The sequence below is a fragment of the Ranitomeya imitator genome, chromosome 3 (genome assembly GCF_032444005.1).
Source record: "Ranitomeya imitator isolate aRanImi1 chromosome 3, aRanImi1.pri, whole genome shotgun sequence".
Lineage (NCBI taxonomy): Eukaryota > Metazoa > Chordata > Amphibia > Anura > Dendrobatidae > Ranitomeya > Ranitomeya imitator.
In genome coordinates this window covers 97407765-97420946 of record NC_091284.1, presented here as the reverse complement: position 1 = coordinate 97420946, position 13182 = coordinate 97407765, and the positions used below count along the sequence as shown (strand labels likewise).

The following is a 13182-nucleotide window of genomic DNA, read 5'->3' as shown; positions in this document are numbered from 1 at the left end:
CCATGTTTACCTTCTCGATCTCCATATGCACAGTGCTGAATTAGCGCATGATTTCTACTCCAGACCACGTTATCCTGCGAACGATGGGTGTAGAGAGGGAACAAGCCACTTGGTCCTAGGAAACCCAGACAGCTCTGCTATGCTGCCAGGAGGCTGAAATTTCCCTGTAGTTGAGGTTAATATATTAGCATGGGGAAATAAGGCCGGGATCACACATGTGAGAAACACGTCCGTGTCTCGCATGTGAAATCCAAGCTCTGGCGCCGGCACTTCGGAGCGGAGCGTGCGGCCGCATAGGAACACATGGAGCCGCACGCTCTGCTCTGGAGTGCAGGCGCCAGAGCTTGGATTTCACATGCGAGACACGGACGTGTTTCTCGCATGTGTGATCCCGGCCTAAACTAGATAAGCTAAAATGCTCCCCCACCCACCTTTCACGAAAGTCTTCTAAGACCTTATGGTGGAAGGCACAATGGGTAAACTAAATTAAAAAAAATAAATATATCAAAAACAAAATATAAAAAAGGTGAAAAATAGGCAAGTATTTCCTAATTTTATTGAGATAGGACATAAAAATGACATAAAATGAAGCCTCATGTGTCGTGAAAAAAAATAAGAAACAATTGGATATCCGAGCGAGAACATTTTTTAGAGCCATTAAAAGTGCATGTGTGATAATATCTGAAAATATGCCCGGTCATGAACTGGTTAAAGGGGTAATCTTACTGAATATCAGGATACACCTTTTTTTATACACAAGTCCATTGCCAGCTCCTTTAAGAATGGGAGGTTTGCAAGACTCTAAAAAACAAAAAAAAACAACTAAATCTAAAAAAATAACAAAAATTAAAAACTTCTTTACCAATAGTTAGCCTCACTCTCTTGCCAAATTCTTACAATGCTTTCTTTTGTTTTGAACAAATGAACACCAGGGCATACAGATTTAGAGGGAAAGGATGAAGATATTAATAATTTACCTAAAAGTTTGCAGTCACCAACACATTTTAAAAACTGTTGCAAAAACGTTTTATCTTTACCATAAACTTCTTTATGATTATATTAAAGGAGCAGTTTCAAAAAATGGGTGGAGTGATCCGTGATGGGGAAAAGGTAAAGCACGTGCAACCAGGACAGGTGGTCACTGTAACAACCACTTCCGGTATCTTTGAAGCTAAAAAATTAGTGATCACTGCCGGCCCCTGGGCGCAGAAGGTGCTTAGCCCACTGGGCCTTGAGCTACCTTTAAAGGTGAGATTTTTATTTATTTAATTTCTTTTTATCTTGTCATGCTGAAAAAAATTGCCTTTTATCATTAAACCTATTTTTTTCAAGAAGGCAAGTAGAGGGATTACTTATTCATTTGATTTACAGTATGATTCCTTGAAACAGAACTGCATTTAAAAGGTTTCTGGGACTGTCATCCTCCCTTGGGCAATATATATCACTGCAATGTGTTAGAAGCTCCTCTACCAACAAACAGCTTATATTGCAGCCAGTTTCTTCTCTGTAGCCTTGAGATTCTTCATAAGTAACAACACAAAACCTTAGTGTTGTACGCCCGTCAATTTCCAGCCACCTTTGGGGATTACTATTCCCTTTATATGAACACTCTAGATAGAGAAATAACAGAGTCGTTTATCTTAACCGCTGCTGGTTGCCATTAAAAGAGCAAGACGGTGTAGAAGTGTTTCTAATTTATGAACCTCTTCTAAAGAGGTTGATTATTATAGATTGGTCTGACAATACCCATTTCCTACGACTTTGCTAGAATGAGTTAGAATACTTTGGTTAAGAATATTGGTGGCACAGATAATATCGGCATTTCTTGGGCACTGCTCACACCACATAGACTGGGCAACATACATGTAACAAGGAACATTTTCAGACATATACTATGATACAGGAAAGAAATATATCTTGGTACCGTGTTAGCCAGTAGATAGAAAAATATTTAGAATTGAGAGTCCTCAGTGGCTGATACCTTTTAATGGCTAACTGAAAAGATGGTAACAAATTGCAAACTTTCGAGACTACACAGGTCTCTTCAGGTCTTTAACAACTCAGAACCAATTAAGGAACAAGGAGCGTAAATATAAAATCATTAAAGTTTATTTAAACATGTAAAATCTCAAATATTAAACAAGTGTTTTTTCAGTGCCTCAAGTCAAACTACAAAATACAGCATAAGTTAACACACCATATTAATCCTAAGGTATTCAACACTCCTCGTATGGAAAAGAAAAAGTGTATACTACAAATATGTAATGGGTATTAATCTTATTGTTCACATAGTATTAAATCTGTTTATAGTTCCACCCATACCACGAGTGCACCTGATTAGACTACCTTTATCCGATGCATAATGCTTCTTGTTAATGTCTACAAGTGCGTATCTATTGGTAAATACCTGGATAGCGTGTCAACCCAGCTGTCTCACCCCGACGCCGCGTTTCGCCAATCCTTCTTCCGGGGGCGTGTTTTTCACAAGGGACGCTGAGGTCATTAAATATACCCATCACCCAATCAGAGACTAATGAAAATTAGATCTTAGAAATCGGCGCATCCACCGCTGACGTCACTCTCATAAGGGCATCCCCCGCGTCGTACAATCCCGGTTCTTCTGCATCAAAAAACCATGCGGGCACTATATGAATTAATCTAGGTTTAATACACTATTGTAGTTTTTGTTAGATATTAATAGTTTATTTAGGTAATAGTTCCATAACGTAAACCGGAAGTAACATCACACTTTGGGCGGAAATGCTTCAGATATGGGAATTGGTGCAATAGGGTGATTTCTAAGATCTAAAATGATCTTGCATGAGCAGATCCTCATCATAGCAGGAAGTACTGGCTTAGCGTAAGAGGTCCAGAGATTTCATCGTTCGGGAAGGTGATAACAAGATGCAAAAAGAACTGGAGGATAGTTGAGGGGGCTGAAGAATTGAGCGGTGAGTACAGGTATTTTTTTTGTTTGCTTTTTATCCTTTTGATGGCCCTATATGGTTCAGAAAAATAGTGGCCAATGGCTACAATTTTGCTGAATCCAAGCGGAAACAAATTACACAAAAAATTCCATTTTGGCAAAAGTGGATTTGTGTAATATTCAAGCAGAATTCAATTCCACTTGAATATATTTGCTCATCTCTACTAATGTCAGATCCACTTTAAAATGCCCATATTTATACAGTTGCATTTTTTTGCAGTACGCCTCATATTTGTATGGTGCGGAACTAACTTGAAGACCCTCATAAAAATTACAAAGCTGGAGTGCACTCTCACAAGAATACACTTCATTACATTGTTGGTGAAATAATGTAGGGGAAAATGTTATTTTAAAAGGGCCTTACATATACAGCTAAAAAGACATAGCACATATTGATGAATGTAAGGACAGTTGCAATCAAAATTATTTAATCCCCATTGCAAATTAGATTTATTAACACAATTTACAAACTGTATGCTGTTTACAAGTGGTTTCTCCAAATTCATCAAAAAATGTCACATTTGCTGACTACTCCAGGTTCAGAATTATTTAACCCCTTCATGACCTGCATCTTTAGTAATAGTAGAGCATCACACCCCAAGACATACAACTTTATTAACCCAAAGGTACAAGAAATGTTGACTTTAATATGCTGCAAAATAAGATGCAAAAGTTTTGGCATTTTATTCTGTGGAGTGATGAAACAAAATAAACTGGATCAACTGAACGTCTGGAGGAGTAAGAATGAAGCAAAATGCTGAAAAGGACACACTACCAACATGGAGGTTTTGCTTTTTCTGTCACTGGAAACCAGCAGTTTTTGAGGGCAAGATGGTTTCAGTCAAGTATCACAAAAAGGCTTTTATCATGAAGGGGTTGAGTAATTCTCATAGCTCCAGTAGTCATTAAAAGCGTCATTTTGTTTTGAATTTGGAAAAAAAACAACTTGTTATATTGGTCGTTTTTAACTATTTCAATTATTCTTGTTTGTAAATTTGCAATGGGGAGTGAATACTTTTGATTACAACTGTATACGCTATATTTTATGAAGCCCCTGTGCCTTTCTAAGGTATTCAAATACGGTCAGGAAAATAATGTCACGAAAAAGTCTGTGGCTCTTAAGAGTTGATTGACTATGTTTATTGATCAAGTCTGCTATCCACTGCAATGTCTTGAAGACAATAAAAAACAAACCTACCAGGACCAGGCAGATTTAGGCAACATAGGCTCTGTCCTGGTATAACAATTTACAATCTGACCGGATGATATTATAACATGTTCGATTTCTTAATAATAACCCTGTTATGAGGGACTCATGCCTATGTACAGAATATTTAAGAGTTTCCAAGAGATATACAATTATTCTTAATTGCGAACATTGATGAAGCCTTTTGGTGCTCCACTGTAGGAACATATGACTGTGTTTGTACATATATTTACTTGTGTATAATATTCCCCTTTTGTGCGTGAGTTGTTATGACCTTGCCAATTCTCAGATGTCGCTATAATTCATTTAGATTACTAAATCACTTTGTGCTGGATCAATAGGAGTAATAAAGTAAATAAAATATAATGATAATTACATAATCACTTTTTAAGCCACATTAGGTCTTCATAAATAAGACTAATAATTAAAATATACTAAAATTTGCATGAAGCTCCTACAAATCCAGATGCTCTGAATATACTTTCAGATTTCTGCATGGATATTATCAAAGATAGCAGCCAAGGATGTCACTCTAAACTCGTCACGCTGTTATCTTTTTGTCAAGAGCAGCCCTTTACTGCTCACTAACATCAGGACAATTAAACAATTGACCGATGATTAACAGATGAGGCTGCAGATTATTAGCTGCCACCACCAGTTGTTTATAGGCCAATTGGAGAATTGACAGGTAGCTGATGACTTTCAGGAGTGTGGCTTACAGAACAAAAGGAACAGAACTATTACATTTTATATTTAATCCAGAATGATAGGCAGTGTTTATAAAACATGTACAAAAGATTTTACAAGGGGGACAAAACAATACAGCATATACAATTACATAAAAAAAAGTATTAACAAATAAACTTAATAAATCTGGTCACAGAGATGGCTCAGTTTAGTGGATGGAAGAAATCTGACTGAAAAATGTCTGGTTAACGTGGATCAAGCCTACACTGGTATGTATATTAATTAGCTTTGAATACAGATCATAATTTGCCTTGTCCTTTTATCAGTACCTAGGTTACACCCACATACCTACCCTTGATGACTCATATTCATATAAGGGCTGGTCATAGGATGTGGCTTCTGTTTCAGAAGATTATGATATTCCCAACATTTACAATATCTTCATGCCTGACGATCACAGGAGTTAGATATCATTGTTATATTTTTTTTGGGGGGTTGTACCTTTAAATAGATCAGACAAATGGCATGGCTGTTATCAGTGATCAGGCCACTATTTATTTGGGGATTATAACGGGCATAGTTGTGAAAAAATATGCATATTCTTCACCTATTAGTCCTGAAGCTGAAAATTTATGCCCCATTAATATCTGATCTATACAATCTCCAATATTCATAACTTTGTTGCTGATGTCCCATTTGCTCTGAAGGGAACAAAAGTTACCGCTAACAGTGTTAGATTTCCTGCTTTGCACAGCAGGGGTCCTCTGGTTCAAATGGAGTTTTCATTATTTTTTTACTTCTTAGCTATACGTAATTTCCTCACTTTCCATATGTTAAACATGTGTTTAGATAGTCAGTTCTTTTCTCCGTGAGAGAGGAGGAGGGCTGAATGCCCCCTCTCTGGAAAATGGTTATGGATTTTAATGTTTTCTATGACAGATATCATACTATATTTGTCACAGGGTTACTACATCGGAGCGGATCCAGAAGATCACAGCGTCTGGTTGCTCCTAGTCCGGCACTGAGAAGAAGCTCTTCTCTGTCTAATTAAACATGTTCATTTCTTCTGGCAGAACAGGAGTTAATCTGCCACGTTAGAAATCCCTGTTCTCAGCTGTATTCAGTTAGCCACTCTTTTTCGCTATATAATCTGCGTTCTATTACTAATCCTCATCAAAGTTAGCTTTCTGCTGCATGGCTAAAGGAGGGAGAGAAGTTGTTATAAGAAGGAGTGCTGGAAACTTATTTGGTTTGTACACTTGGTAATTCCTTATGTTTTTCTGTTTTGGTTTCTTCCCCTTCCTGCACACCCCGGTGAATACCTCTGTTATATGTGAGTGAGTATTTGGTGTGTGTGGAGTTTTATGTTTCCCCTTGTCTTTGTCGCACTGTTTGTCGGGTAGGTCTACTGTGGTGTACAGTAGCGCCCCCTTCTCCCTGGGTGAGGGAAGAGAACATAAGGAGGGCTAATTTAGGGGATAAGGCAAGGGCAGAAGAATCCCAGGGAACAGGGTGAGCTAGGGCGCCCCCGAGTGTTAGGGCCAGTAAAGGAGCCCCTGGTCCGAGGTCACACAACAGCTGTGTTGTGACAATATTTTAGGAGTGTTCAATGGAAAGGAATTGGCACTTCCAGTAGAGGCTAAAAAAACAGGATTTTCTTTATTGACATCTTTGTTAAATAATCACGTGCAGTTCCATATTAACCCAATTATTAACCCTCTTATGTGTTTACGACTTATTTCAAGCAATTAGTCATAGAGATAATCCACATTAGACCGTTAGACTATGACTACATTTAAAACCAGTAAAAAACAATTACGTGTGAACAACCAATAATTAATTTAAGAAACACCTGTTGCGCAAAGCATTACAATTGACATGATTTTATTATCCTCAATACATCATATCATGTCTATAATTAACCCATTAGGTTGTTTGGTGTTTAGCAGCAAAATCCAATACAGTTCTTACTTTAATAATTTTTTGCGCCAATCACCTCCCTTTCCAGGCAAGTAACCTTTTTCAACCCATATGCACAGTATGAACACATACATAATATCATAAATGGCAACAATATGCATTCAGGAGTAACCAAGCACTTCATAGAAAAATATATCAGTAGTTTGGTATGTTATGGGTTGGAAAAGATTACTGCAAATGACTTTCCCCTGCAAATGAGACTTCTCCAGATAAACATTTTCCCTTGTAGCCACATATATATATATATATAATACACAGATGGCTTAAAAGTAAATAATCTTTCTTTTACAACCCCGGGTCCAATAAAAGTTGGAATCCTGTGTAAAATGTGAAGAAAAGAAGAATGTAATGATTTGGAAACATCTTCTAGCCATATTTTATTCACAACAAAATATAGAACACAGACCAGAAGTTGAACGTTAGAAATGTCTCCATTTTAATTTGAAAAAATTAACTAATTTAGAAATTGATGGTAGCAACACATCTAAAATAAATTGGCACAAGGTTATCGAAAGCGGGGAAAAGTAGTAATAATAAAAAACAACTGGAGGGTCAGTTTTCAAGTCACATGACTGTATAAAAAGAACATGTTAGAGAGGCAGAGTCTCACAAAAGCAAAGATGATCAGAGATTCACCAATCTGTGAGCAACTGCATCTAAAAACTGTGGAACAATTTCAAAAGAATGTTCCTCAATGTAAAATTTCTAAAGTTTTAAATATTCCTCCATCTACAGTACAACAAAATATTCATAGATTCAGTTGAAATCCCCATGCACCAATGTCAAAGCCGACGGTCAATATTGGATACTCGTTATCTACAAGTCCTCATTAAAAACAGTCATGATTCAGTTATGCAAATCAATGCGTGAACTCATAAATGCTTCCAGAACTCATTGTCTGTGAACATGGTTTGCGGTACATTCCAGAATTGAAAGTAAACGCTCTGTCATGCAAAGAGAAAGGGACATATCAACACAATTCTCTAGTACAAAATTCATTTAAAATGGACTTAGACAAAATATAAAACTGGTCTGTAGTCAGCTGAATCAAAATGTGAAATTCTTTATGGATGCTGTGTCCTACAGATTGAAAAGGAGAGGGACCATCGAACCATCCGCACTGTTCAAATACCTGCTTGTCTGTGTGTATGGAATTGTTTTAATGCCTATGGAAGAGGCACCTAACACATCTTGACAGGCACTATCAATGTAGAGCATTAGGGCTCATACTCACTTGCGCGAAACTCGGCAATACCTGGCACTGCACCTGGCATAGAGGAGCGACTGCATGTATTCCTATGCGGCCGCACGCTCCGATCTGAGTGCCGGCAGCAGCTCCGGGTATTAACATGCGAGACTCATCCGAGTTTCGCGCAAGTGAGTATGAGCCCTTATAGAGAGGTTTTAGTAAAACATATGGTCCCATCCAAACAACATCTCTTTCAGGCAAGTTGTTGCATATTTCAGCTAGACTTATTCATTTATTTTACTCAGTTATATAGCACCATTAATTCCACAGCACTTTACAGACATTATTGGCATTGTCCCCATTGGAGCTCACAATCTAGATTCCCTATCAGTATGACTTTGGAGTGTGGGAAGAAACCGGAGTACCCGGAGGAAACCCAGCAAACACGGGGAGAATATACAAACTCCTTGGAGATGTTCTTGGTGGGATTTGAACCCAGGACCCCAGCGCTGCAAGGCTGCACTGCTAACTACTGAACCATGATGCTAAATCACACCATGCATCCATCACAACATCATAGCTTCACAGAAGAATAGTTTGTGTGATAAAACAGTCGCCTGCAGTTCAGACCTTTCACCTATAGAAAACATTTGGTGCATTATGAAATGTAAGTGATAGCGAGTTATCGGTTTTGAATAAAGTGCTCTTTTTTTTCCCTACAAGAAACTTTTGTCCATTTAAGTGGATAAAAGATATAAACTTTTTCACCAGGAAATTGAGACAGCGGAAACACTTTACCCAACTGGCATCACTGAGCAACATACATCTGTAAATACTTTGTTTATGTGTGGTTTATTCGAGCAAATGCTCTTTTAACCATATTTATTAAACTTAGGTTTTATATCTCTTCTGCTGTATATTAATCGATTTATTAAGTAGTATTTTCTACCATCGCTATTGGATGGATGATGTGCTTGTATCCGGCAAATAATACCCAGGACTGTTGATAACCTTGAATCCTATATCAGATGAAGATGAACAGGAGGAGCAGTGCCAGAGCCCGTAAAATGACTCCCAGCAGCAGGCCACTAACATCCATGTGTCTGCTCAAACTCTCAGAAACAGACTCCATGAGGGTGGTATGTGGGCCCGATGTCCCCAAATGGATGTTGTGCTTACAGACCAACACTGTGCTGGGTGATTGGCAATTGCCAGAGAACACCAAGATTGGCAGAATCAACATTGGCGCCCTGTACTCTTCACAGATGAGAGCAGGTTCACACTGAGCACATATGACAGACGTAACTGAGCCTAGAGACGCAGTGTAGAACATCCTGCTGTCTGCAACATCCTCCAGCATGACTGGTTTGGCAGTGGGTCAGTAATGGTGTAGGGAGATATTTCTTTGGAGTGACGCACAGCCCTCCATGTGCTCGCCAAAGGTTCCCTAACCGCCATTAGGTACCAGGATGAGATCCTCAGACCCATTATGAGACCATATGCCAGAGCACTGGGCCCTGGGTTTCTTCTGATGCATGACGATATTAGGCCTCATGTGGCTGAAGTGTGTCAGCAGTTCCTGCATGATGAAGGCATTGATGATATGGACTGGCCTGCCCGTTCCCCAGAACTGAATCCAATCGAGCAAATCTGGGAAATTTTGCCTCGTTCCATCCACCAATGCCACGTTGTACCACAGACTGTGCAGGAGTTGACTGATGCTTTAATTCAGGTCTGGGAAGAGATCCCTCAGGAAAACATCTGCTGCTTCATCAGGACCATACCCAGGCTATTTAGAGAGGTCATACAGGCAAATGGAGACCACACACTTTACTAAGCATAATTTCCTTGTCTTAAAGCATTTCCACAGAAGTTGGATCAGCCTGTAATTTGATTTTCCACGTAGATTTTGAGTATCATTCCAAATCCACACCTCCATGTGATCTTAATTTTGATTTACATTGATCATTTTACGTTTTATTGTTCTCAACACATTCCATTATGTAATGAATAAAGATTTGCAACTGGAATATTTCATTCAGTGATATCTAGGATGTGGTATTTTAGTGTTCCCTTTATTTTTTTGAGCAGTGTATATATCAGGATAGGGCCCAGGATAAGGGACCTATATACCAAGATGGAGAACATATGTATATATATATATATATATATATATATATATATACATATATATATATATATATATATATATATAAGGATGGGACCAGGATGAGAGACATATATGCCAGGATATATATATATATATATATATATATATATATATATATATATATACCAGAATGGGGCAAGGATGAGGGACATACATACCAGGATGAGGGACATATATACCAGGATGGAGGGGGCCCCGGTTCAAATTTTGCCCCGGGGCCCATCAGACTCAAGTTACATCACCACAACTTGGAGGATAACAGAAAAACAAGAAAAAACAAACCAGAGAGGTCATACAATATAGTCAAGAAAACTGCACAATTTACCGTCTGCTAAAGATAGTCCCTCCAAAGCATAAGCCTGGAGTTATTGAATATGTCATCACCACTTCTCAACAGCTAAGGTTGAGTCCATAAGTCCCAGCTTGTAATCAACCCAAAACTGTGGTCAAGTGAGCATGCAAAAGTTATGATTTGCCTTAGTTTTCTGTCTATTTCCATCTATTTTCTACAGTAACTTTAACAAGTTTTAATAAATTCTGTCTCAAGATGTTTTCTTCATCTTTATCCACCAAGTTTTGTTTCAGCTGTTTTTTCTGTTCCTTCAGAAGTTTAATTTGCCTTTCCATGCCTTCTGATTGTTCTTTCTTCTCAGACAGATATTTCAATAGTTTGACTGCTTTATTTCTTTATTTTTCATGCTAGTCTTTTCTTCCTTATCAGTTTGTATCCTTTTATTGGATTCTTCACAAGCATCTTCACAGCATCTTCACAAGATGCTGGTTCACATACACTGATTTTGTTTGCCATGTACAGATGGGTTACCTGTGTCTGGCTTTGGTGATATTTATCCACTGTAGTGTTTGGGCTTGTTATGACTTGGACAGTTATTCAGAAGTAGTCTGACCACTGTTAGTCGTTTCTTCTGTTCTTATCTCCAGTGATTTCATGACTTTTGAGTCCACTTTTCTATATCTGTCAAATGCTTCATGAATAGTAGTCCTCCATCCAGACTGGAAACATGCATATATTTTACTGTTATGGCTAAATTCTCTCCAATCCTATTTTTACCGGGTTATGAGGACTCGATGCCCAGGACCTACAGCATTTATACTGCTTTCATCAGCAAGATAGATTGTTTATTGGTAATTAAGCTAAAGGTGACTGAAGCCAGTAAGTGAGTTCAGAATCTCTTGCCATATACAATGACTGTGCTGTCAATGCGACATCAGATTGCAGACAAACAGCAGAGACCAGAGCAGCAGCAGAAAACCAGTGAAGGACCTTGGAAGGATAATACTTAGGCCCCAATTAATCAAGACCTGCTTTGTTCACCACGGTCTGGATGAGGACATGTGCCGGAGTGAGGTGAAGAGATGTGCCTCTTCATGAATCAAGAGTTCGGACAAGTGGTATAGACCTGTTTGTGAGCCTTGCAACAAATCCTACTCTAGTCGTGGCTGTAGTAAGATTTGTGGCGTAGTAAAACCCACCATTCGTAATTAAGTTGACAAGCTGCGGTCACCCCACCACTGTCATGCCCCAACGACACCACTTTGTCAGAACTCTCAAAGATGGCTTGAAAATGGCAAAAGTCGCTAAATATTAGCTTAGCCTTGAGTTGTGCCAACATTTTTTATGCCAGCATACTGGCGTACAAGCTTTGATTAATCCGGCCATTAATCTGTTGTTTTATAACTACTGAATCTACATAAAAAAGCTTTCTTTAAAGGGGTTGTTCACTTATCGGACAACCCCTTCTCGATCCGTATATTTGCCCCCAGTAAAATAATAACACCTATAGTAAGCTCTTTCACCAGCACTGTTCCAGCATTGTCAGCGCTGGCTGTCCCAGAAATCACATGACATTGTTATGTCACGTGATCCACTGCGACTATTCAGTGCTGGCTTCACTCTACCCACCTTTGGACAGACCACATACATCCAGAGGAAGTAAGAGCTGCTGCAGGGATTGCATGACATAAAAAATGTCATGCGATCTCTGGGAGAGACAGTTTCAACACTTGCTGGAACAGAGCCGATTTACACTTTTTTTGTACCGCGGTATCCCAGTGCTGTTATCTGAGTGACGGTAACTTTTGCAGGATCTGTGCTTACACATAAATATACACAAAATACATTTTTAAAGATGAGAAATGTAACTCAATAACAGAAGAAAAATGAGTACAAGAATGCTCATATCCAATCATTATGTTGATAAAGGCAGTGACTCCATATGAATTTGGACATAATTTGCCTTTGTTGTACACTTTTATTGAATCTTAAATAATATCAAATATTGATTCTTGTATTGGCTCCATTTCCAGTTATTAACATCTAGATTTCAATCTTTAAAAGAAACAAACAATAAGTAGTTACTATCAAAATGACACTTAATACACAACCTTGCGATGCCAATGTATAACCTTCTGCAAATGAGATCCCACATTCTGTTTGATAGAATAATTATATTCTTTAAATTTTTTAATACTCCACTGTCATGTCCTCCAAGCTATGTACATGACATTCATGTTTCATATAGTGCCTGCGGTAGAAATCAGAGTGGTAACGATATAATTATGCATTATACTGCAATACATTCTGACAATAACTGTTTCATTGCACTGAGCTTTCATGATTTTATATTAAAATTTACACGAATCTGTATACATCTCAAAGTTTCCATCATTTTTCCTGCATCATCTCCTGTAGCCTTTGTTCATATTAATGCGCACAAATCAACCACTTATTTCCAAGAACATTACAGAATATACATAGTATACAATTGCTCTGCGATAATAAAGCAGTTACAGCAGACTGAATGATGTGTGAGCCATGGAGAACACTAAAATATTATATTAATTCAGATGATTTTAAACCTTTGCCAAAAGAACAGGTTGACACTTTAACAGAGAACTATTGGCAGTGAAGAATGAAAGAGATTACAATAGGAAAAGTTAAAGTC

At 38.2% G+C, this 13182-nt stretch overlaps 1 protein-coding gene across 1 annotated transcript in view; it reads left to right on the top strand.

The window, feature by feature from the left end:
- PIPOX (pipecolic acid and sarcosine oxidase) overlaps positions 1-13182 on the top strand; it is a 110226-nt gene that overhangs the window by 64438 nt on the left and 32606 nt on the right. The window contains exon 4 of the mRNA XM_069761203.1: positions 1066-1248. Coding sequence (XP_069617304.1) covers positions 1066-1248 — 183 coding nt within the window. The remainder of the gene's footprint in view (positions 1-1065; positions 1249-13182) is intronic.